The following is a 27,155-nucleotide window of genomic DNA, read 5'->3' as shown; positions in this document are numbered from 1 at the left end:
TCAAACTCATATCCATTGTGTAGATGATGCCATCCAACCATCTCATCCTCTGTCACCCCCGTCTCCTCCTGGCCTCAATGTTTCCCCATATATGGCCTTTATTATGTTGAGGTATGTTCCCTTTATACCCATCTTGTTTATAGTTTTTTAATCATAAATGAATGAGGACTTTTGTCAGAAGCTTTTTCTGGATATATTGAGATGTTCATATGGTTCTTATGCTTTATTTACTTTTTTTTTTCCAGCCTCTAAGTTTTTATTAACATGAGTTTCCAAAAACAAGCATCCATATTAGTGTGGGGAGTGAGGGTGGGAGGAGGGGGAAGGGCAGGAAGAAGGAATTCTGCTCTATTGGTAATAAAGCTCCAGGTTCATCCCATCGTGGATTTCATAGTCCCCCAGAGACACGTGGTCGTTAAAAATCGTGTACCACTTCTTCAGTACGATCTTGTTCCAACGGGTGCCAGTTTGGGCTGCGATCAGCTTCTTAAGGTCCCCGATGGTGTCATCCGTATTGCACTTAACGCGCACCTTCTTCCCCAGACAGTCGTTGCAAACAACCTCGATCATCCTGGCTCAAACAGCCTGGAAGAAGCAGACGCCACAACCTCCTCACACGACTGCTGAGCCCAGGCCAGAGTCGCCGCTTATGCTTTATTTTTAACATGAGACGCAGTATATGTGTATAACCAGTTGCTCCAACTTAACGTATTCAATGGAGCCTACTCTCCTCTTTAAATTATGTTAGCACTTTTTGCCAAAAATGAAATGATTATATTAATAAAGATTTATTTCTAGGTTTTCTATTCTTTACATTGCTGTATATATTTTTTCCTATATAAATGTTACACATACTAATTACTTCACCTTTGTAGTACATCTTGAAATTTTTTAATGTGTGTGCTCCTCCAACTTTGTGATTTTTCTTCAGGATTGTATGGGCTTCCTTGGTGGCTCAGATGGTAAGGAGACTGCCTGCAATGTAGGAGACCCAAGTTTGAGACCTGGGTCAGCAAGGTCCCCTGGAGAAGAAAGCCCCACTCCAGTATTCTTGCCTGGAAAATCCCAAGGATGGAGGAGACTGGTGGGTTACAGTCCATGGGGTTGCAAAGAGTTGGACACAACTGAGTGACTAACACTTCGTGGCTGATCCAGGCCATTCTCATTTCCATTCAGTTTTAGAATTGACTTATTTCCAAAGACAATGACCTTTACCCATACTTAGTGTATGCTGTATGGACTCAGAATCTGCTCCCCTAAAGCCAAGTCAGTGACACCATGGCTATATTTGGTATAGGGTATCTATAAACTGTGGTTAGGGGAGGTGATCACAAAGAACACCTTAGAACAATCTTTTGTTTTTCACCAAAAACACTTGATGCAGTAGAACAGTGAAATATGTCTTTAAAGTATCAGAAGTTTTGGTACCAAGAATAGTATATTCTATGAAATTGTGATTTAAATGAAGGAGACATGCAATGATGTTTTTCAGATTTGCAAGAAAGTTTTTTTTTTTTTCAGCTGGTATTTTAGAAAGAAAGTCTTTCATCATTGCCCTGGTCATGTAATTTATTAATATTTCTAAATTCCATGTGATATAAATATTTATTTGAAGAAGTTCAGACATTACAAATATGTACCAAGAAGTGGAATTTCTCTCCCTCCTGTGAGGCTGTCACAGCTAATGCCATGACAAGCAGCCTAGATTAGGAGTAGGCCTGGTTTCCCGGGGTAACATAATTATTAAGCCACCTGGAGCCAGCCAATCAACATGTGTCTAGCAAGAAAAAGGGAACCTATCAGGGGAAAGCTGAAAGCCCCACGTTGGGCCAACAAAAATTGCCTTGCAACTGTGTAACCAATCCGCTTGTGCCAACTACCCGCTGTGTAACCAATCCACTTGCGCCAACTACCTGCTGCTTTTTTTGACCTAATAAATACCCAAGAGAACTGGGGCTCGGGGCCTTTCCGTCCTCACACCCTTGGTGAGGGCAGGAGGCCCTGGCTCGAGTCAGTAATAAATTCCCCTATTGCAAGTTGCATTGTTTCGAGGAGTCTTCTTTCCCGACCGGGGACTTGGACTACGGGCAGAACACCTCCCAGTCCTCTCCTCCCCTCACACTTCCATTTTTATTTCAGTGACTATATAAATATATATCATATAATTTTAAAAACTATAGTGGATTCATCCTTTTATACTTTGTTATACTTAATTTTTTCTACTTAATGACATTTCAAGAAAGTAATAGAGATGTTTCATTTTTTCAGCCTTTTGAATATTGTTACATTTTACATAAAAAAAGCACAATTTCCTTATTTCCTATTAATAAAGTTTTAGGTTTTTTCCATTTTTTATCTGTTATAAACTGAGACTAAATAAAATCTCAGTACTCAATATACACTTATAATAATATGCCTTCAGTTAAACATTTGAGTGCTGAAGTCTCTAGAATACAGTCTTCAATCATATTTTAAATATACAGCTTTAGGGATAGATGGAGACAAGAAAGATTTCAACACCCCACTATGGAATGGATATTTTAAAGTCACCACTCTTGATTCCTGTTCTTTCAGGCCATTAACATTTTTAATTGTCTGTTAAAAAAAATGAAACTAAGCAATGTAATGAAGGAAAGATAGAAAGATAAGAGAATACTAAACTTGAAAACTTAGTATTTAAAAAAGAAGTTTTGGAAGATGGCGGAGGAGTAGGACGGGGAGACCACTTTCTCTCCTACAAATTCATCAAAAGAATAACTGAATGCAGAGCAAACCTCACAAAACAACTTCTGATCTCTAGCTGAGGTCATCAGGCGCCCAGAAAAGCAGACCATTGTCTTCGAAAGGAGGTAGGACAAAATATAAAGGATAAAAAGTGAGACAAAAGAGCTAAGGACGGAGACCCGTCCCGGGAAGGGAGTCTTAGGCGGCCTTGCTTGGGCTAGGGTCCGGGCCTGAGTGCCCTGAGGACAATCGGAGGGAGCTTCTGTGAGGCGCCAACTTGAACTGTGGGAGACCAAGGGGGAGAGAGTTGACCGGCCGGAACACACTGCCGGCCGTTCGCAGAACAAAGGGACGGAGAAAGTCCCAAGAAGAGGTCGCAGGCTGCGGACCCGCCCAGCCCCGCCGGAGGCAGGAGGCAGGGGGGAGGGGAAGGTCGCGGCGAGACACAGGGCGCAGGCACCCGACCGGCGCGGGCGGGGACTGGGGCTGGGGACGCGGAGGGCGGAAGGCGCGCGCACCCGACTGGCGCCAGCGGAAACTGAGACTGGGTCCGTGGAAGGGAGTGAGTGCGCCACACCTGGGGATAGTGCGCCCATCAAGCCCCTCGCTGCCTGGACCGCTCTGACGGGGAAGGCACAGAGAGCAGGCGCAGCTTTTCCTTCCGCGCTTTTGTGTAACACCCGAGGGCTGGAACCTAGCGCAGCGCGGGGCGCGCTCCATATAGAACAGCCGGGAGCCTGAGCAGCGGCAGACGGAGAAAGCGGCGTCAGCCCCTCCCGGCAGCGCCAGCCCGCCCCCGCAGGGCCAGCCCCTCCCCGCAGCGTCAGCCCCGCCCCACAGCGCCAGCCCCTCCCCGCAGCGTCAGCCCCTCCCAGCAGCGCAACGGAACTAGCTGACTGAATAAGAGTCCACCTCCGCCCGCCTGTGTCAGGGCGGAAATGAGGGTCTGAAGAGACCGGCAAACAGAAGCCAAATAAACAAAGGGAACCGCTTCAGAAGGGACTGGTGCAACAGATTAAAATACCTCTAGAAAACACCGACTTCACTGGAAGGGCCCTGTAGATATCGAGAAGTGTAAGCTGGAACGAGGAGCTATCTGAAACAGAGCCGAACCCACACTGACCGCAGCAGCTCCAGAGAAACTCCTAGATATATTTTTACTTTTTTTTTCTAAGTAAGGAAAAAAAAAAAATTTTTTTTTTCTTTTTATATTTTTTCTTTTTTATTTTTTCTCTTTTATTTTCCTTTAAAATTCCCTATTACTCCCCCATTACTCCTTAACTTTCATTTACATAGATTTTTACGATTTTTTTAATTAGGGGAAAAAAAATTTTTTTTTTTCTTTCTTTCTTTCTTTCTTTTTTTTTTTTTGTTTTTTTTTCTTTTTTTTCTTTTTCTTTTTTTTCTTTTTTCTTCTTTTTTTTTCTTTCCGTTTTCTCTTTTATTTTCTATTTTTCTTTTTCTCTTATTTCTTTTAAAGTCCTCTAGTACTCCTCTACTACTCTTCATTTTCATTTTCACTACACTATAACCTTACCAAAAAAAAAAAAAAAAAGAGAAGCCCTATCTTTAAACCGAAGATTATTCTCTCCCAATCTTGACTCTCTGTTTTCTACCTCAGAACACCTCTATTTCCTCCTTTCCCCTTCTCTTCCCAATCCAATTCTGTGAATCCTTGTAGGTGTCTGAGATACGGAGAACACTCTGGGAACAGACAGCTGCGTAGATCTGTCTCTCTCCTCTTGAGTCCCCCTTTTTCTCCTCCTGCTCATCTCTATCTCCCTCCTCCCTTTTCTCCTGTTCATGTAACTCTGTGAACCTCTCTGGGTGTCCCTAACAGGGGAGAATCTTTTTGCCATTAACCTAGAAGTTTTATTATCAGTGCTGTATAGTTGGAGAAGTCCTGAGACTACAGGAAGAATAAAACTGAAATCCAGAGGCAGGAAACTTAAGCCCAAAACCTGAGAACACCAGAAAACTCCTGACTACATGGAACTTTAAGCAATAAGTGACCGTCCAAAAGCCTCCATACCTACACTGAAACCAACCACCACCCAAGAGCCAGTAAGTTTTAGAGCAAGACATACCACGCAAATTCTCCAGCAACACAGGAACATAGCCCCGAATGTCAACATACAGACTGCCCAAGGTGACACCTAACACATAGACCCATCTCAAAACTCATTACTGGGCACTCCATTGCTCTCCAAAAAGAAGAAATCAAGTTCCACGCACCAGAACACCGACGCAAGCTTCCCTAACCGGGAAACCTTGACAAGCCAATCGTCTAACCCCACCCACTGGGTAAATCCTCCACAATAAAAAGGAACCACAGACCTCCAGAATACAGAAAGTCCACTCCAGACACAGCAATCTAAACAAGATGAAAAGGCAAAGAAATACCCAACAGGTAAAGGAACATGAAAAATGCCCACCAAGTCAAACAAAAGAGGAGGAGATAGGGAATCTACCTGAAAAAGAATTTAGAATAATGATAATAAAAATGATCCAAAATCTTGAAAACAAAATGGAGTTACAGATAAATAGCCTGGAGACAAAGATTGAAAAGATACAAGAATTGTTTAATAAAGACCTAGAAGAAATAAAAAAGAGTCAATTAAAAATGAACAATGCAATGAATGAGATCAAAAACACTTTGGAGGGAACCAAGAGTAGAATAACGGAGGCAGAAGATAGGATAAGTGAGGTAGAAGATAAAATGGTGGAAATAAATGAAGCAGAGAGGAAAAAAGAAAAAAGGATCAAAAGAAATGAGGACAACCTCAGGGACCTCTGGGACACTGTGAAACGCCCCAACATTCGAATCATAGGAGTTCCAGAAGAAGAAGACAAAAAGAAAGGCCATGAGAAAATACTCGAGGAGATAATAGCTGAAAACTTCCCTAAAATGGGGAAGGAAATAGCCACTCAAGTCCAAGAAACCCAGAGAGTCCCAAACAGGATAAACCCAAGGCGAAACACCCCAAGACACATAATAATCAAACTAACAAAGATCAAACACAAAGAACAAATATTAAAAGCAGCAAGGGAAAAACAACAAATAACACACAAAGGGATTCCCATAAGGATAACAGCTGACCTATCAATAGAAACCCTCCAGGCCAGAAGGGAATGGCAGGACGTCCTGAAAGTAATGAAAGAGAATAACCTACAACCTAGATTACTGTATCCAGCAAGGATCTCATTGAGATATGAAGGAGAACTCAAAAGCTTTACAGATAAGCAAAAGCTGAGAGAATTCAGCACCACCAAACCAGCTCTTCAACAAATGCTAAAGGATCTTCTCTAGACAGGAAATGCAGAAACGTTGTATAAACGTGAACCCAAAACAACAAAGTAAATGGCAACGGGACCACACCTATCAATAATTACCTTAAATGTAAATGGGTTGAATGCCCCAACCAAAAGACAAAGATTGGCTGAATGGATACAAAAAGAAGACCCCCATATATGCTGTCTACAAGAGACCCACCTCAAAACAAGAGACACATACAGACTAAAAGTGAAGGGCTGGAAAAAAATATTTCATGCAAATGGAGACCAAAAGAAAGCAGGAGTCGCAATACTCATATCAGATAAAATAGACTTTCAAATAAAAGCTGTGAAAAGAGACAAAGAAGGACACTACATAATGATCAAAGGATCAATCCAAGAAGAAGATATAACAATTATAAATATATATGCACCCAACATAGGAGCACCGCAATATGTACGGCAAACACTAACGAGTATGAAAGAGGAAATTAATAGTAACACAATAATAGCGGGAGACTTTAATACCCCACTCACAACTATGGATAGATCAACTAAACAGAAAATTAACAAGGAAACACAAACTTTAAATGACACAATGGACCAGCTAGACCTAATTGATATCTATAGGACATTTCACCCCAAAACAAGCAACTTCACCTTTTTCTCAAGTGCACACGGAACCTTCTCCAGAATAGATCACATCCTGGGCCATAAATCTAGTCTTGGAAAATTCAAAAAAATTGAAATCATTCCAGTCATCTTTTCTGACCACAGTGCAGTAAGATTAGATCTCAATTACAGGAAAAAAATTGTTAAAAATTCAAACACCTGGAGGCTAAAGAACACGCTTCTGAATAACCAACAAATCATAGAAGAAATCAAAAAAGAAATCAAAATATGTATAGAAATGAATGAAAATGAAAACACAACAACCCAAAACCTATGGGACACTGTAAAAGCAGTGCTAAGGGGAAGGTTCATAGCATTACAGGCTTACATCAAGAAACAAGAAAAAAGCCAAATAAATAACCTAACTCTACACCTAAAGCAATTAGAGAAGGAAGAAATGAAGAACCCCAGAGTTAGCAGAAGGAAAGAAATCTTAAAAATTAAGGCAGAAATAAATGCAATAGAAACTAAAGAGACCATAGCAAAAATCAACAAAGCTAAAAGCTGGTTTTTTGAAAAAATAAACAAAATTGACAAACCATTAGCAAGACTCATTAAGAAACAAAGAGAGAAGAACCAAATTAACAAAATTAGAAATGAAAATGAAGAGATCACAACAGACAACACTGAAATACAAAGGATCATAAGAGACTACTACCAGCAGCTCTATGCCAATAAAATGGACAACTTGGATGAAATGGACAAATTCTTAGAAAAGTATAACTTTCCAAAACTGAACCAGGAAGAAATAGAAGATCTTAACAGACCCATCACAAGCAAGGAAATCGAAACTCTAATCAAAAATCTTCCAGCAAACAAAAGCCCAGGACCAGATGGCTTCACAGCTGAATTCTACCAAAAATTTAGAGAAGAGCTAACACCTACCTTACTCAAACTCTTCCAGAAAATTGCAGAAGAAGGTAAACTTCCAAACTCATTCTATGAGGCCACCATCACCCTAATTCCAAAACCTGACAAAGATGCCACAAAAAAAGAAAACTACAGGCCAATATCACTGATGAACATAGATGCAAAAATCCTTAACAAAATTCTAGCAAACAGAATCCAACAACATATTAAAAAAATCATACACCACGATCAAGTGGGCTTTATCCCAGGAATGCAAGGATTCTTCAATATCCGCAAATCAATCAATGTAATACACCACATTAACAAATTGAAAGATAAAAATCATATGATTATCTCAATAGATGCAGAGAAAGCCTTTGACAAAATTCAACACTCATTTATGATTAAAACTCTCCAAAAAGCAGGAATAGGCGGAACATACCTCAACATAATAAAAGCTATATATGACAAACCCACAGCAAGCATCACCCTCAATGGTGAAAAATTGAAAGCATTTCCCCTGAAATCAGGAACAAGACAAGGGTGCCCACTCTCACCACTACTGTTCAACATAGTGTTGGAAGTTTTGGCCACAGCAATCAGAGCAGAAAAAGAAGTAAAAGGAATCCAGATAGGAAAAGAAGAAGTGAAACTCTCACTGTTTGCAGATGACATGATCCTCTACATAGAAAACCCTAAAGACTCTACCAGAAAATTACTAGAGCTAATCAATGAATATAGTAAAGTTGCAGGATATAAAATTAACACACAGAAATCCCTTGCATTCCTATATACTAACAATGAAAAAACAGAAAGAGAAATTAAGGAAACAATACCATTCACCATTGCAACAAAAAGAATAAAATACTTAGGAGTATATCTACCTAAAGAAACAAAAGACCTATACATAGAAAACTATAAAACACTGATGAAAGAAATCAAAGAGGACACAAACAGATGGAGAAACATACCGTGTTCATGGATTGGAAGAATCAATATTGTCAAAATGGCTATTCTACCCAAAGCAATCTATAGATTCAATGCAATCCCTATCAAGCTACCAACGGTATTTTTCACAGAACTAGACCAAAGAATTTCACAATTTGTATGGAAATACAAAAAACCTCGAATAGCCAAAGTAATCTTGAGAAAGAAGAATGGAACTGGAGGAATCAACCTGCCTGACTTCAGACTCTACTACAAAGCCACAGTCATCAAGACAGTGTGGTACTGGCACAAAGACAGAAATATAGACCAATGGAACAGAATAGAAAGCCCAGAGATAAATCCACGAACCTATGGACACCTTATCTTTGACAAAGGAGGCAAGGATATACAATGGAAAAAAGACAACCTCTTTAACAAGTGGTGCTGGGAAAACTGGTCAACCACTTGCAAAAGAATGAAACTAGAACACTTTCTAACACCATACACAAAAATAAACTCAAAATGGATTAAAGATCTAAATGTAAGACCAGAAACTATAAAACTCCTAGAGGAGAACATAGGCAAAACACTCTCAGACATAAATCACAGCAGGATCCTCTATGACCCACCTCCCAGAATATTGGAAATAAAAGCAAAACTAAACAAATGGGATCTAATGAAACTTAAAAGCTTTTGCACTACAAAAGAAACTATAAGTAAGGTGAAAAGACAGCCGTCAGATTGGGAGAAAATAATAGCAAATGAAGAAACAGACAAAGGATTAATCTCAAAAATATACAAGCAACTCCTGCAGCTCAATTCCAGAAAAATAAATGACCCAATCAAAAAGTGGGCCAAAGAACTAAACAGACATTTCTCCAAAGAAGACATACAGATGGCTAACAAACACATGAAAAGGTGCTCAACATCACTCATTATTAGAGAAATGCAAATCAAAACCACAATGAGGTACCATTACACACCAGTCAGGATGGCTGCTATCCAAAAGTCTACAAGCAATAAATGCTGGAGAGGCTGTGGAGAAAAGGGAACCCTCTTACACTGTTGGTGGGAATGCAAACTAGTACAGCCACTATGGAAAACAGGGTGGAGATTCCTTAAAAAACTGGAAATAGAACTGCCATATGACCCAGCAATCCCACTTCTGGGCATACACACTGAGGAAACCAGATCTGAAAGAGACACATGCACCCCAATGTTCATCGCAGCACTGTTTATAATAGCCAGGACATGGAAGCAACCTAGATGCCCATCAGCAGATGAATGGATAAGGAAGCTGTGGTACATATACACCATGGAATTTTACTCAGCCGTCAAAAGGAATTCATTTGAACCAGTCCTAATGAGATGGATGAAACTGGAGCCCCTTATACAGAGTGAAGTAAGCCAGAAAGATAAAGAACATTACAGCATACTAACACATATATATGGAATTTAGAAAGATGGTAACGATAACCCTATATGCAAAACAGAAAAAGAGACACAGAAATACAGAACAGACTTTTGAACTCTGTGGGAGAAGGTGAGGGTGGGATGTTTCAAAAGAACAGCATGTATACTATCTATGGTGAAACAGATCACCAGCCCAGGTGGGATGCATGAGACAAGTGCTCAGGCCTGGTGCACTGGGAAGACCCAGAGGAATCGGGTGGAGAGGGAGGTGGGAGGGGGGATCGGGATGGGGAATAAGTGTAAATCTATGGCTGATTCATATCAATGTATGACAAAACCCACTGAAATGTTGTGAAGTAATTAGCCTCCAACTAATAAAAAAAAAAAAAAAGAAAAAAAAAAAAAAAAGAAAAAAAAAAAAAAAGAAGAAGTTTTGGAGGAGAAAAATAAGGGATTATAAAAGTCCTCAAATGAGAAAATTAGCTGAAATGCATCCCTCCATCCTCTTCTCCTTCCCCTCCTCTCCTTTCATTCTCCTTCTTTTAAACATTTTCAAAGACAGTCAACAGCTATAAATTAAGAAATTATTTTTTTAGCAGTATACTGAATTTGAAGGATTTTGGAGATAATTCTTAATAAAAGAGATAAACTAGTTCAGGAAATGTATGTGGGAAAAATGGAAGTTAATTGCTGTGTCCGACTCTTTGTGACCCCATGGACAGTAGCCCGCCAGGCTCCTCTGTTGGAATTCTCCAGGCAAGAATGCTGGAGTGGGTTCTCATTTCCTTCTCCAGGGGATCTTCTCGACTTATGGACTGAACCTGAGTCTCCTGCACTGCAGGCAGATTCTCTATCGTTTGAGCCACCAGGGAAGCCCACTGTGGGAAAAGGATTAGGTTAAAGCAGCATTTGAAGGATGCGATGTGATGACTCTTTGTAGAAAAGGGGAGAAATAGTGGGGGAGAGTATCATGATTTAATCACAGGCAGAGCCAATTAATAGGCCATCAGCAAAGTATGTAAATACCCACAATACCTTGCCCCACCTGGGTTAAAAATGCTAATCTCCAAGAGCTTGCTTGTTCACCAAGAGCCAGCAGAAGCCAGATTCAAATGGGGAAGATTCCTTTGTGTGTACATCAAGAGGGTGTTGTCTGGGGTTTCCTCCTGCCCAGCAGCTTCCTCAGACCCTGATTCAGGTCTTTGTTTCTTAGGCTGTAGATAAAAGGATTGAGCATGGAGGACAGAACTGTGTAGACAATTGTAGCCACGTGGTCCCTGACGGTGTAGGTGGACACAGGCTGTAGATAGACATAGAAGATGCTTCCATAAAAGAGTGTTACCACAGTGAGGTGCGAACCACATGTGGAGAAGGCTTTGCGTTTCCCAGAAGTTGAGGGAATTTTAAGAACCGCAAGGAGGATTTGTATATAAGAGAAAGTAATGCATAGGAAAGGGGTCACTAAAATAAAAGATCCTTCTATCAATATCACAACTTCGTTGACAAATGTGGGGGAGCAGGACAATTTTATTAGAGGGCTGAGGTCACAGAGAAAGTTATGGATAATATTGGAGTCACAGAAGGTGAGCTGATTCAGCAGAAGTGTGTGTAGGAGCGAGTGGAAGTGAGGCAGTGAGCAGGAGAAGGCCACCAGCAGGACACAGCGGCAGTGGCTCATGGTGGTGACATAGTGGAAGGGGTCACAGATGGCCACATAGCGGTCATAGGCCATGACTGCCAGAAGGCAGCTGTCAGTGTTGCCCAAGGCATATATAAAATACATCTGGGTCAGACACCCAGCATAAGAGATGGTCTTATGTGACAGGAAGTTCACCAGCATCCTGGGGACAATGGTTGTTGTGAAGCAAATGTCAGTGAAAGACAGGACACTCAAGAAGAAATACATGGGGGTGTGCAGTTGGGGGTCAGAGCAGATGGCCAGGATGATGAGCAGGTTCCCTGTTATGGTGACCAGGTACATGATGAGGAAGAGGATAAAGAGTGGCTTCTGGTCCTCAGGCCGGGAGGAGAGTCCCAGGAGGATGAATTCAGAGACACTGCTGGTTTGGTTGAGTCTTTCCATTGACTCGGGTCTATTAATAGTTATATACGAGAAGGTTTATTATTTCACATGCTCCAATTCCGTATCCCAAATCATGATAGCCCAGCAAGTCTTTGTTCCCTCTATTTGGTCACCATTAGCCACTCTGTAGGGAAAGCATGTTACCATTATCGTTCTTGATGTGATCCTTCCTTCCCAAATCCATGGGCATCCAAGAGCCTTATATTGCAAGCTGGAGGGACAGAAGAAGAGTTTTACTTTAACAAATATTGAGATGAACTTCTTTGATTCTAGTTTCTTAATTCCTATTCTGGAAAATTCCTATTTCCTTCTTGGGAATATAGTGATAAAACAGATGTTTCTCTTGAGTTTGTTCATTTTGTAGTTTGGGAGACAGATCATCAGCAGAGTAGGTAACATTATATCATGTAGGGATACATTTTTTAACAAAATACAAGAAGATGGAGGTGACTGGGGAGTAGAGGGTATTTTAGATATTGAAGTCACAGGACCCTCATTCCTTATCAAAGCAAATTCAGTTGGTATACTAGGTCTTGGGTGGAAATAACCATTTTTCAAAATAACCAACAGGGCTAATCTCAAAGGAATGTTGAATCCAGTGCAGTAGTGTTCTTTCCTCTTGTCTGCACACAGAATGAGAGGTTCTCCCTCCTTAGCTCATGGGATATGATCGTCGTCTATGCAGGTCTTCCCTGTTTTGTAAATCCATTTTCCTTTTTTTAAAGTCCTGTTGTAAATCACATTTGTATACTATGGACATCCATTTTTGGCTCTTCAATGTATTTCCTTAAAATTCCTCTTTCATATGTTTATCCAAAAATATCTGTGAGAAACATGTCTACATACGTGGTTATTTTGGTCATATCTAGTCACCCAGCAATGGACATCAGAGCCTCTGTTTCTTACTACTGCAAAAGTTCTATAATGAGAGATCGTGCATCTACAAAGTGCTCTAACAAAGCGCTTTAAATCAAGATTTCAGAGTCAGCGTATCCCCTTATACCTTGTGAATAGACATATCCCTTAGGGATTTTGATATGTTTTGAGACATTTTTACATCCTTGGCTACAGTAAAAATCTCAACATACATACTTTCATATCATATATGACATGAAACACATATCATCAAAGTGTTTAAAATAATTGCTTTAGAGGCAGCATATCCTTTCAGACATTTTGAATGCACATTGGTGTAAAAGTACATTGATATATTATCATATTAACTAATTGAAAAAATAAGTGCTTACATTTTAGTTTTAAGTTGCCCCAAACATTTTTAAACCTCAGTTACTTCATGTGTGATACTGGATAAAAACATCCACATTCTCATGAAGGGTTAGTGAGGTAGCACATTTCAAATACCTCAAGACAAGCATATTATGAACACTCAGGAGAAGCTGCTGACACTCATTAATCCCTGTGTCACCCTCCCTCATCTTCTATTTCTAGAAGGTCTCAAAATCAACTCATTCACATGTGTAAAATATCACATTCTGCACTGCCAAATTTTCAGGCTAATTTTTTGATTTTGTAAGATTTTATGGAAGAAAGGAAAAGACCCTGATGCTTGTTGTTGAGGGCAGGATGAGAAGGGGGTGACAGGTGATGAGAGGATTGGATAGCATCACTGACTCAATGGACATGAATTTGAGCAAACTCAGGGAGACAGTGATGGACAGGTAAAGCCCATGGGATTGCAAAGAGTCAGACATGACTTAGTGACTGAACAACAGCAATGGAAGAAATATTTGTTTTGTTTCAATGCATTGAGCTTTGAGTGAATCAGTAATTAAAGTTAATTATAATAAACCAATATTTGTTGAAAATTTATTACATGTCAAGCTTATGACATTCATCTCACTAAATTCCATGATAAGAAATTGGGAAGCACGTGTTATTAAATGGGAGAATGAGGCTTATAGAGATGAAGCAATTTGCTCAACGTCACTAAGGAATTGAATTGCAATCAGGATTTGGACACATTCAGATTTCTGACTCACTCTAAGCTCATGCTTTCAAGCGTTACGCTACCCCTCCCCTGGGTTTGGTATATTTATTGTCTGCCACTGCTGCTGCTGCTAAGTCGCTTCAGTCGTGTCTGACTCTATGCGACCCCATAGACAGCAGCCCACCAGGCTCCATCATCACTGGGATTCTGCAGGCAAGAATACTGGAGTGGGTTGCCATTTCCTTCTCCAATGCATGAAAGTGAAAGGTGAAAGTGAAGTCGCTCAGTCGTGTTCAACTCTTTGTGACCCCATGGACTGCAGCCTACCAGGCTCCTTTGCCCATGGGATTTTCCAGGCAAGAGTACTGGAGTGGGTTGCCATTGCCTTCTCTGATCGTCTGTCACAATCAATCACAATCAATCATGCACTATTTTCCCCATTTTGACAATTTCCTAACATGAAATACCTCCTTATTGTCCTTAATTGACAAGCTTTCTTCTCCGATGTTCTGAATCTATCCTTGTAGTTGCAAGAGAGGTGACCTAGCTTTCTTTGTTGCTGAGATGGTAGAATTTGAGTATTTGAATATTCACGATTAACTGACCAAAATCATGGGCTTTTGTGACTGGGGTGTGTCTGGAGTGTGGAGCTGTGGCCATGCAGTCACAGTACCCTGAAGAAAAAAGTGGGGTTTGATTTGCCCTGTGTTACCTGCTCACAAGCTGGTTCTTGACATTTTAAGAATAACAAGGGAGACACCATGTCTGCAAAGAGGTTTGTCACACACAAATCAATATTCAAAGATGAGTCATTTGTGAAAGGGCTGCCTGGGGGGATGTGGAATACAAAAATTAGTGGTAATTATTTAAATTGGATGCTCCAGGTCATAGATGTGAAGAACACTCAGGCTAGAAAAAAGGGGGAAGGTTTTGGATCTGAGAACCTGGGAGAATAGTTCTAAAAGCACAGCGTGAGTGGATCAGAATAGGAATACAATAGTTTTTTTTTTTTTTCCTCTTGTTTTCTGCTGAAGCACTTTGTTTTCACCAAAACTTAGGTTATAGGTAGCCTAGAAGTCCAACTGGATGGACTTACAACCAAATGCCACATGGAAGTTCTACTTGGACTTTATGACTTCTCAATCCATAAAATATTTGAAAGTATCCAAAGAGAATACAGTAAGGTAATAAGCTGGGTTAGAGTAGCCCAGTTGGTGGCCAGTTTCCTGAAGCTCACCTGCATGTCCGGATGCTTATCTTTCATTCCCAACCTCTCCAGAAGCTGATCTGACCATGTCTGTTCATCAGGTCATAGTTTGCTTCTCAGCCAAAGCCACACTTCCTTGTGTGTCTCCCATGAAATGGGAGATGCTCTGACTCAAGTAGGAGGACTCTCCTGATTGTGGAAGCCTAGCCAGCTTCTCATGAGTCTGGAGTCTGCTCTGCTAGCCTCTGGGGTGCTTGTTAGGTTGAGGAAGTTGTGGTGTGATGACTTCTCAGGGGATTTCATCCTGGAATCTCTGTAGGCAGAGAAAGCACAAAGAGAATCAGAGCTAGCCCAGCTGACTTCAAGGGGAGAGGGGACCCCTGAGGCTTCCTGTTTAGTTGTTGGGACTAATCTCAGAGCTAATGAACCTCAATGCACTGTCTCAAGGTCAGGCTTCAACTGTATTTTATCAAGGGTAGAAAAATATTCTTGTGGGTGAATACTTTCATTTTATTGAAAATAGGTGTGGACCAAGGTATATTCTAGAACCAGACAGATCATACATAAATGAATATGCAGAGTTTTTCAGTTTTAATGGGGTCAATTGGTGGAGATCAATGGTGTGTATGTGCTTTCCTATATCTGGGGAGGCATGTGGATTAGATTTGTTTTTAAGTGTGGAATTAGGCTAATGTGAATTTACATATGTTTAAAATCACAGGGTCAGGCAAATGTTGTCATATTTAGCAAAGGGGCTTTGAAAAACATGTATGTATTTAAGAGTTTAGGCTCAAATCAGTGATTTGAAGTTGTATTGAGGGAAATGAGATACTTATTAGAAAGCTGGGTTGCTTTTAACAAGAGACTTAGCCTCTTTGAGCCTCAGTTTCTTCATCTGAAAAAGCAGGATAGCAGTTCTTTCTGGCACTAAAACTAAAGTTTTCTTTTGAGCTTTATTTAGATAATATTGTGTATTTTGTTAAACATCATCCACAAATATAGGAAATACAACACATTCTGATACTGCTCTCAGGGTAAACCACTGTCTCATACAAAACATCTGCGTCTTCGTCCTTACCTTTGAGTTGAGTGTAGAAAGTTTAATCTACTTACCAAGAGTAAATACTACTGAGGCAGAAACCCCTGGGTTTGCGTCCTGCCTCCTGCACCTACTCTTCATGTGGCCTTCATCTTTCTCTTGTTTCCGTTCATTCACCCAACAAATATTTAATTATTATTTTCCAGCTTTATTGAGATGATTTACATATAGCATTATGTAAGTTAAAGGTATACAACACAGTTATTTGAGACGTATTTATTAAGCACAGTAATTACCACAATAATGTTAGTTAACACATCCATTTTCCCATAGCTACAACTTACTTGTTTTGGTGAGAACATTTTCTCTTGCACAGCCTGGTAAATTTTCTTATTTTCCTTTAAAAAAATTTTTTTTTATTAGAGTATATTTGATTTACAATATTGCATTAGTCAGATGTAAACAGAATGAATCAGTTATGCATATACATATATCCACTCTGTTCTAGGTTCTTTTTCCATATAGGCCATTACAGTGTGCTGAGTAGAGTTCTATGTGCTATTGGTAGGAATTTTTGAATTTGCCCTCTCAGCAGCTGTCTTTCTTTAAAAGAAATTTAAAAACTGAGGTATACTTGATGTGCAATATGTTAAATTTCAAGTGTACAATGTAGTGATTCTCATTTTTAAAGTTTGTTCTCCATTTATAGTTATTATAATATAAACTGTTGGGTATATTATCTGTGCTGAACAATACATGCTTGTATAAATAGGTCATTTGTTTTATACATGGTGGTTTGTACCTCTTAAACCTCTATCCCTATTTTGCCCCTTTTCTGCTCTGCCTCACTGTTAACCTAGAGTTTGTTCTCTATATCTGCTTTTTTTTTTTTTTTTTTTTTGCTATTTTCAGTAGTTTCTTTCATTTCTACATTCTACATATAAGTGATATGATACAGTATTTGTCTTTCTCTGTTTTCTTTTTCTTAGGGGGAAGTTGTTTTACTTAGTTTTTCTTTGTTCATTCAATGAAAGAGTCTTTCAATTCTATAGTGCTTTACAATTTTCAAAAGTTTCACATACATGATTCCATATAACCCCACAACTGCCCTTTTAAAAATTCTCTGCTCCTATATTCCCCTTCATGGATCACAGCCTTGTCATCACAAAGGGTTTTGTGTGACTCAAAAAATTATTAAAGAGATGGGAATACCAGGCCACTTACTTGTCTCCTGAGAAATCTGAAAGTGGGTCAAGAAGCAACAGTTAGAACCAGACATTGAAGAGCAGACTGGTTCCAAACTGGGAAAAGAGGACATCAAAACTGTTCACTGTCACCCTGCTTATTTAACTTATATGCAGAGCCCATCATACGAAATGCCAGGCTGAATAAATCACAAGCTGGAATCAAGATTGGTGGGAGAAATGTCAACAACCTCAGCTATGCAGATGATACCACTCTAAAGGCAGAAAGTGAAGAGGAACTAAAGAGCCTCTTGATGAAGGTGAAAGAGGAGAGTGAAAAAGCTGGCTTGAAACTCAACATTCAAAAAGCTAAGATCTTGGCATTTGGTCCCATCACCTCATGGAAAATAGGAGGGGGAAAAAGTGGAAGCAGTGATGGACTTTATTTTCTTGGGCTCCAAAATCATTGAGGATGATGACTGCAGCCATGAAATTAAAAGATGCTTGCTCTTTGGATAGATAATTACAACAAACCTAGACAGCCTATTAAAAAACAGAGATGTAACTTTGTTGACAAAGATCTATATAGTCAAAGCTATGGTTTTTCCAGTAGTCAGGTATGAATGTGAGAACTGGACCATAAAGAAGGCTGAGTGCCAAAGAATTGATGCTTTCAAGTTGTAGTGCTGGAAAAGACTCTTGAGAGTCCCTTGGATAGCAAGGAGATCAAAGTAGTCAATCCTAAAGGAAATCAACACTGAATATTCATTGAAAGGACTGCTGAAGCTGAAGCTCCAAAACTTTGGCCACCTGATGCAAAGAGCTGACTCACTGGAAATGACCCTGATGCTGGGAAAGATTGAAGGCAAAAGGAGAAGGGAGTGACAGAGGATGAGATGGTTAGATAGCCTCGCTGACTCAAGAGACATGAATTTGAACAAACTCCAGGAAATAGTGGAGGCCAGAGGAGCCTGGCATGCTGCAGTCCATGGGGTCACAAAGAGTTAGACATGACTCAGTGACTGAACAACAACAAAAGGGAGGTGATCACATTTGAATGATCTCTTGATTCTCACTGAAAACACTCGATGGAGTAGAACAATCAGATATGTCCTTAATGTTCCAGAAGTTTTGATACCTAGAATGCTGTATCCTATCAAATTATGATTGAAGTGAAAGAGCCAAAGAATGACGTTTTTCATATTTGCAAGCACCTAAAAAGTTTCTCTTCAGCTGGTGTTTTACAGTCTTTCATCATTGTGTTGGTCATTTCATTTATTAATAGATTTCAATTCCATGAGCTATAAATATTTATTTATACAAATTCAGATGAATGTGTATAAAGAAGTACAATTTCTCTCCCTCTGTGTCCTTCCCTACCCTTACATTTCCATTCTTATTCCAGTGACTATATAGATATATAACATATTATTTTGAAAACTAAAATAATTAATACTTTCATACTCAGGTCTACTTAATATTTCTATTTAATGACATTTCAAGAAAATAACAGAGATCTGCTTGATATTTTCTGCCTGCTGCATACTGTTATATTTGATAATTAATCACAATTAGTTTCTCTGGTCCTTATTGATAGCATTTTACATTTTTCCCAAATTTTTATCTTTTATAAAATTGATTGACTAAAATTGTCTGGAATCAATATACACTTATGATATTAATAATATACCTTCAAGTCAGACTCGAGTTGGAGTTTCTAGAATACAGTTTAAATCATGTATTTTAAACATGTAGGTTTAAGGATAGACTGAAGTAAGAAATGTTTCAATATCCATACTACGCAATGGATAATTTTATGTTATCATTCATGATTCTCATTCTTTCTGGCCATTAGCATTTGGCAGTTGTGTGCTGAAAAGATAAGAAACTGGAAAGACACAAAGCCATAGAAATATAGTAAATCAGGAGAAAGATAAGAGAATAGTAAAAGTGAAAACTTAATGTGTAAGCCAAGAAAAAGTTTTGGAAGAGAAAATTAAGGTGTTATAAAAAATCCTGATATTGAGATAATTAAATAAAATATACTCCACCTTCTCCTTTTCCTTTTCTCCATTCATTATCTCCTCTTTCAAACATTTTCAAAGACAGTCAGCAGCTACAAATTAAGTAGTTAGTTTTAGCAATTTACTGAAATTTGAAGAATTTTGGAGGATAATTCTTTTTTTTAATAGCTGATAAAAGCAGATAAATTTTCATTTATTATATAATTTTTACATACAGTAGGAATGATAAAAGACAGAAATTAGTCCAGGAAATATCTGTGAGAAAAGGCTTTTCTCAAAGCAGTATTTCTAAGATGCAGTGTGATGAATCTTCATAGAAAAGAGGAGAAATGGTGAGGGGGTGTATCATGATTTAAACTGAGGCAGAGCCAATTGATGGGTCTTCATCAATGAATGTAACTGACCACAATTCCTTTTTTCACGTGGGTTAAAAATGCTAACCTCCAAGAGCTTGCTTGTTCACCAAAAATCAGGAGAAACCAGATTCAAATGGGAAAGATTACCTTGTGTGTTCATCAAGGGGGTGCCGCCTGGGGTTTCCTCCTGCCCAGCAGCTTCCTCAGACCCTGATTCAGGTCTTTGTTTCTTAGGCTGTAGATAAAAGGATTGAGCATGGAGGACAGAACTGTGTAGACAATTGTAGCCACGTGGTCCCTGACGGTGTAGGTGGACACAGGCTGTAGATAGACATAGAAGATGCTTCCATAAAAGAGTGTTACCACAGTGAGGTGCGAACCACATGTGGAGAAGGCTTTGCGTTTCCCAGAAGTTGAGGAAATTTTGAGAACTGCAATAAGGATTAGTATATAAGAGAAAGTAATGCACAGAAAGGGGGTCACCAAAAGAACAGGTCCTTCTGTCATTATCACAATTTCATTGATTAATGTGGGGGAGCAGGACAATTTCATCAGAGGGCTGATGTCACAGAGAAAATGATGGATAACATTAGAGTCACAGAAGGTGAGCTGATTCAGCAGAAGTATGTGTAGGAGGGAGTGGAAGTGAGGCAGTGAGCAGGAGAAGGCCACCAGCAGGACACAGCGGCGGTGGCTCATGATGGTGACATAGTGGAAGGGATCACAGATGGCCACATAGCGGTCATAGGCCATGGCTGCCAGAAGGCAGCTGTCAGTGTTTCCCAAGGCATATAGAAAATACATCTGGGTCAGACACCCAGCATAGGAGATGGTCTTATGTGACAGGAAGTTCACCAGCATCCTGGGGACAATGGTTGTTGTGAAGCAAATGTCAGTGAAAGACAAGACACTCAAGAAGAAATACATGGGGGTGTGCAGTTGGGGGTCAGAGCGGACGGCCAGGATGATGAGCAGATTCCCTGTTATGGTGACCAGGTACATGATGAGGAAGAGGATGAAGAGTGGCTTCTGGTCCTCAGGCTGGGAGGAGAGTCCCAGGAGGATGAATTCAGAGACACTGCTGGTTTGGTTGAGTCTTTCCATTGGCTTGGGTCTGGATAAATACAAGACAGTCTGTTATTTCACATGCTATCATTCCACAGCCCAAATCATGATAACCCAGCAAGTCTTTGTTACCAGCTAATTAGGCGCAGCTTGCCACTCTCATGGTTCTTGATGTGGACCTCCCTTCCCAAACCCATGGGCATCATAAGTGCTTTATGTTGAAAGTTGGAGGGACAGAATAAGAGTTTTCCCCTGGAAGTCATCAGAGGTGGCTCTATCTAATTCAAGTTCCGTAGATCCCAATCTGGGGAAAGCACTGTTTCCCTACTGGGAACATAGCAATTCAATTGAGAAATCTTTGCCTTTTGTGCCATTCATATTGTAGTTTGGGTGACAGATCATCAACAAACAGAATATGTAATATAATGTTATGAAAAACTCTACATCTGCAGAGTGTTTTAAAAAAGTGTTTTATGTCAACTTCTTAGAGTCAGCATATTCACCCCTGCTTTTTCTATAGACAAATTCCATAAGAATTTCAATCATTTTTAGATATTGATTATTTATAGATGCTTGGTTACCATAAAAATCTCTACAGTGAACATACTGTATCAATAAAATGTTTAAAATCATTTTTTTAGAGGCACACACTCTTTCACACATTTTGAACATACATCAGTATACTGTGTGTGCATGCTCAGTCACTTCAGTAGTGTCTGACTCTTTGAGACACTATAGACTATAGCCTGCCAGGCTCCTCCATCTGTAGGGTTCTCCAGGCAAGAATATTGGAGTGGGTTGCCATTTCCTTCTCTGTTGATATAGTACGTTGATGCATTAATATACTACTTCATTGAACAAATAGATACTTACACTTTAGTTGTAAGCTACTAAACAGTTTTTAAACCTCAGTTACTTCATATGTAATATTGGACACAAATATCCACATTCTCATGAAGGTTTAGTGAGAGAAGGCAGTTAAAACACTTGGAAGAAAGACAAGCATATTATAAACATCCACAAGAAGATGTTGATACTCATCCATCCCTGTGTCATCGTTCCTTATGTGCTATTTCCAGATGTTCTCATAATCAGTTAATTCACATGTATAAAATACCACATTCTTCATTGCTGAATTGTCAGGCTAATTTCAAGATTTTTCAAGATTTTATGGAAGATCACCTTCCTTATGCCTTGAGCTTTGAGTGAATTAGTAGAATTAATAATAATATCCAATTATTTATTGAAAAGTTATTACATGCCACATTTATGCTAAGCATCTCACTACATTCCTCAAAAAGAGGAATTGAGAGGCGTGTGTTTTTATCAGGAGACTGAGGCTTATGGAGGTGAAGTGGTTTGCTCAAGGTCATGAAGGAAGTGAGTAGGGATCAGGATTTGAATCCTACTCTGATTTCAGACACACTCTAAGCTCATGCTCCCAAATGTTATGCTACCCTCCTCTAGCTTTGGTATACTTATTATCTGTCACAATTTGGCACAGGCACTGTTTTCCTCATTTTGAAAATTTCCTACATGAATTATCCTTCTACCCTTTTAAACTGACAAGTCTTTCTTCCTCCATGTTCTTATAGTCGCAAGAGAGTTGACCTACCTTTCTATGTTGAAGAGATGGTGAAATTTGAAAATTGGAATATCCTTGATTAAAGGGCCCAAACGAGGCAGAAATAATTAGCCATGCTTGACTGGGGTGTGCCTGGTGTGTGGAGCTGTGACTGTGCCATGGACAGTACCTTGAAGACAAAAAGTATGGATTTGATTTATCTTGCATCACTGCTCACAAGCTGATTCCTGATGTTTTATGAATAGGGAATATCATGTGCATAAAGAAGTTTATCACACACAGATCAGTATTCAAAAATGAGTCACTTGTGAAAGGTCTGCCTGGGGAATGTGGAATATTAAAAATCAGTGGTGATCTGCTGAATTAATGAGATTGGAGCCTCCAGGTTGTACATGTGAGGAACACCCAGGCTGATGACTAGAAAAAGAGGAAGGTTTTGGATCTGAGAATCAGGAAGATTAGCTCTAAAAGGACAGGGTGTATGAATGATGCTGGGAATACAACTCTTTCTTTCCTCTTATTTCTATTGAAGGATTTTGCTTCCACCAAATCATATGGTATAGGTGCCCAGAAGTCCTACTGGATGGATTTAAAACCAAGTGACATATGGAAATGTTACTTGGATCTTATGACTTCTCAATCCATGAAATATTTGAAAGTATCAGGGATAAAAGAGTAAGGTGCCAAGCTGGGTTGGAGTAGCCAAGTGGGTGGCCAGCTTCTGAAGCTCACCTCCTTGTCCAGATGCTTTTCTTTCCTTCCCAGCCACTCCAGAAGATGATGTGCACCACATCTGCTCATCAGGTCAAATCTGCTTCTCAGCCAAAGTTTAGCTTCTGGATGTGTCTTCCACATACTTCTGGGCTGATTGACAAGGACAGAAGCAGGGATGGAGGGGGAGCTGACATACTACTCCAAAGGGATAACACATTTCCCTTTCTTGACTCAACCTCCATTTCTTCCCTAATGCCTGGTTCCTAGCATGATGCTGCTCCTCCCAGCTCCAGATCTCAGAAGGCAGAGATGCTCTGACTCAAATTGGAGGACTGTCCTAATTGTGGAAGCCCAGCCAGCTTCTCATGAGTCTGAGATCTGCTCTGCTGGTCTCTGTGGCATTTATTAGGCTGAGGGAGTTGTGATGTGAGGACCTCTCAGAGGAGTTTGTCCTTGAATCTCTGTAGACAGAGAAAGCAAATGGGAATCACAGCCAGCACTGCCGACTCCAAGGGGACAGAAGACACTTGAGGCTTCCTGTTAAGATGTTGGCACTAATCTCAGAGTTTCTGAACCTCAGTACATCATCTCAAGACTATGCTTCAGTTTCCCCAACTATGGGCTTTCATGAGTGGATAAATATTTATGTGGGTGAGTACTTTTATTTCAGGGGATTCAGGTATGGACCAAGGTGTAGTCTAGATCTGGCAGAACATAAGTAAGTATGGGAATACTGTACTTTTCAGGGGATTCAGTTGAGGGAGATCAATGGTGTGTATGTGCTTGCCAGAGTCTGGGGAGGCATGTGGATTAGATTTTTTCTGTGTGGGATTAGGTTAATATTAATGTATCTTTAATGCATAGGGTCGGGCAAAATTTATCATCATATTTAACAAAGGAGCTTCAGAAAAAATATATGTATTTCACAGTTCATGTGGTACGCATACAAAATAGAATATTACTCAGCCAAGAAAAATGAAATCTTGCCCCTGGCAACAACATGGATAGACCTAGAGCAGTGTTTTGAGGTTAAGTTCTTTATTTAATTTTTTTAAATTGAGGTATGGCTGATAAACAATATTATGTAAATTCGGGTATCCAACATAGTGAGTCACAATTTTTAAAGGTCATACTGCATTTACAGCTATTATGAAATATTGGGTATATTTTCTGTGCTGAACAATATGTCCTTGTTGGTTATTTATTTTCTACATAGTGGTTTGTACTTCTTAATTCTCTACCCCTTTCTTGTCTCTTCCCTCTCTCTTTGTCTACTGCTAATCTGTAGTTTGGTGTATGTATCTATGAGTCTGTCTTTTTAAAATTTTCAGTAATTTGTCTTTTAATAGTCTATATACAAGTGATATCATATAGTATTTGTCTCTGTTGTTTTTTTTAGGGAAATTGTTTCATTTAGTGTTTTGTTTTTATTCAATGAAAGATTCTTTAAATTCTATAGTGCTTTACAACTTTTAAAAGTTTCACTTACACAGTTTCATATAATCCCACAGTAACCCTTTTTAATAAGTTCCCTACCCCTATATTTTCCCTCCCCTTCTCCTCCCCACTGGTAACTACTAGTTCTTTCTGTATAGTTGTGAGTCTGTAACCATTTGTTCTATGCAAAGTTATTATAATAGTATTGACCTTATTTCTTAAGATGTACATTACATCTCAACTTACTATTTATAACTAGAAGTTTGTATCTTTTAATTCCCTTCAACTATACCCTCTCCCCTCCAAAGTCCATCTCCTCTGACTACCACCCGTCTCTTCTCTGTATGTGCGAGACTTTTCATTTTGTTTTGCTTGTTTTGTTTTTTAGATTCCACATTAAAGTGAGATCTTATGATATTTTTCTTTCTCTGTGTGATTATTTCACTTAACATCATACCCTCTAAGTTCATCTGTGTTGTTGCAAATGGCAAGATATCATTTTTTCTGGCTGAGTAATATTCTATTTTGTATGCATACCACAGTGTTTTAAAATCTATTTATCTACTGATGGATACTTAATTAGCTTTCATATTTCCTCTATGGTAAACAATGCTTCAGTGAACGTTAGGGTGCACTTTTTTTTTCCAGTTAGTGTGTTTGCTTTCCTCAGGTAAATGATCAGAAGTGAAATTGCTGGATCATGTGGCAGTTCTATTTTTAACTCTTTGAGTTCCTTCCAGTATAATTTTCCACCCAATTTAAATCTGTTGTAGTTAAAAGACCAATTAGATTCCAACATATAGGGTGGAGGACCGCAACATGTCTCTCTTGTACTCAGATGCCTGCTGTAACCAAGGTGTCATCCTGATTACAGAAACATAAAGCAGCAATTGCTCACTGACAGTCACAGTATGTCACTGATGTTCAAAGGCAGGTACCCTCTCTTAGTGCTACAGCAAATGTAACAGCAATATGTGACTAAAGTGATAATCCTAACTTACTATTGTCTAGGCAGGTCTTTAAGAAACTCATTAATATCTTCTCTCTAAATTGTATACAAAATGTCTCAGGAAATTATTATAGTTTGGCTTTGGCCCAATACTTCATCTCTTGGAAAAATGAACCCTGGAAACATCCTGTATTGGTCCTGACTCATCAGTACACATGCGAGAGGCAGTTAAAAACACTACAATATTGTAAAGTAATTAGCCTCCAACTAATAAAAATAAATGGAAAAAAAATTAAAAAAAAAAAACACACTACACTCTTGCTTTGAGGTAGTTATGTAAGAAAGGTATATTGAATCCCTTTCCTGCCTTTATTTTTCATTAGGTGATCTCACTTCAGCTGCCTTAGTTCTTCCACTTTTTCCAATTACTACTTGTCCTAAAACTAAGATCATGGCATCCAGTCCCATCACTTCATGGCAAATAAATGGGGAAACAATGGAAACAGTGAGAGACTTTACTTTTTTGGGCTCCAAAATCACTGCAGATGGTGACTGCAGCCATGAAATTGAAAGACACTTGCTCCTTGAAAGAAAAACTGTGACCAACCTAGACAGCATATTAAAAAGCAGAGACATTACTTTGCTGACAAAGGTCTGTTTAGTCAAAGCTATGGTTTTCCCAGTAGTCATGAATGGATGTGAGAGTTGGACTATAAAGAAACCTGAGCAGCAAAGAATTGATGATTTTGAACTGTGGTATTGGAGAAGACTCTTGAGAGTTCCTTGGACTGCAAGGAGTTCAAACCAGTCTATCCTAAAGGACTAGGCAGCATATTAAAAAGCAGAGACATTACTTTGCTAGCAATGGTCCATTTAGTCAAAGCTATGGTTTTCCCAGTAGTCATGTATGGATGTGAGAGTTGGATTATAAAGAAAGCTGAGTGCCAAAGAATTGATGCTTTTGAACTCTGGTATTGGAGAAGACTCTTGAGAGTCCCTTGGACAGTGAGGAGATCCAACCAGTCCATCCTAAAGGAAATCAGTCCTGAATATACACTGGAAGTTCTGATGCTGAAGCTGAAACTCCAATCTTTTGGCCAACTGATGTGAAGAACTGACTTATTGGAAAAGACCCTGATACTGGGAAAGATTGAAGGCAGGAGGAGAAGGGAATGACAGAGGTTGAGATGGTTGGGTGGCATCACTTACTCAATGGGCATGAGTTTGAGCAAGCTCCAGGAGTTGGTGATGGACAGGGAAGCCTGGCTTGCTGCAGTCCATGGGGTCACAAAAAGTTGGACACGACTGAGCGACTGAACAGAACTGAGCCTGTTCTAACCCAGACTGCACTTATTTGGATAATCAGCTCTGGTTCAACTCTACTGCCTTCTGTATGCATGCAGAAAGATGAGGCTCTCCAGAGCTGCTTCTTTTGTCCATTTGTAGAAAGAAGTGCAACACCAGTGGCTCAGATGGTAAAGAATCTTCATGCAATGCAGGAAACCCAAGCTTGATTCCCGGGTTGAGGAGATTCCCTGGAGAAGGGAATGGCTATCCACTCCAGTATTCTTGCCTGGAGAATCCCATGGAGAGAAGAACCAGGCAGGCTACAGTCCATGGGATCCCAAAGACTTGGACTTGACTGAGTGATTTCGAACCAGAAGATCAGAAGGAAGTAGAAAGACAAAGAATGATGGGATTATCTC

At 39.6% G+C, this 27,155-nt stretch overlaps 3 protein-coding genes across 3 annotated transcripts; all 3 read right to left on the bottom strand.

Moving 5' to 3' along the window:
- Positions 1-245: 245 nt before the first annotated feature.
- On the bottom strand, positions 246-642 carry LOC122702762 (ubiquitin-like protein 5). The gene has a single exon (XM_043916569.1). It carries the CDS (start codon positions 568-570, stop codon positions 349-351), a length of 222 nt encoding a protein of 73 aa, XP_043772504.1. The 5' UTR covers positions 571-642; the 3' UTR covers positions 246-348.
- A 10,354-nt stretch (positions 643-10,996) lies between these two features.
- LOC122703020 (olfactory receptor 1L8-like) lies at positions 10,997-11,953 on the bottom strand. The gene has a single exon (XM_043917103.1). The coding sequence runs from the start codon at positions 11,939-11,941 to the stop codon at positions 10,997-10,999; it is 945 nt and encodes a 314-aa protein (XP_043773038.1). The 5' UTR covers positions 11,942-11,953.
- A 7,905-nt stretch (positions 11,954-19,858) lies between these two features.
- On the bottom strand, positions 19,859-20,879 carry LOC122703024 (olfactory receptor 1L8-like). The gene has a single exon (XM_043917105.1). The coding sequence runs from the start codon at positions 20,801-20,803 to the stop codon at positions 19,859-19,861; it is 945 nt and encodes a 314-aa protein (XP_043773040.1). The 5' UTR covers positions 20,804-20,879.
- Positions 20,880-27,155: the final 6,276 nt, after the last annotated feature.

This window comes from Cervus elaphus, chromosome 11 (genome assembly GCF_910594005.1).
Source record: "Cervus elaphus chromosome 11, mCerEla1.1, whole genome shotgun sequence".
Classification (NCBI taxonomy): Eukaryota; Metazoa; Chordata; class Mammalia; order Artiodactyla; family Cervidae; genus Cervus; species Cervus elaphus.
The sequence above is the reverse complement of the archived record's forward strand: the minus strand, read 5'-3'. Positions and strand labels throughout refer to the sequence as shown.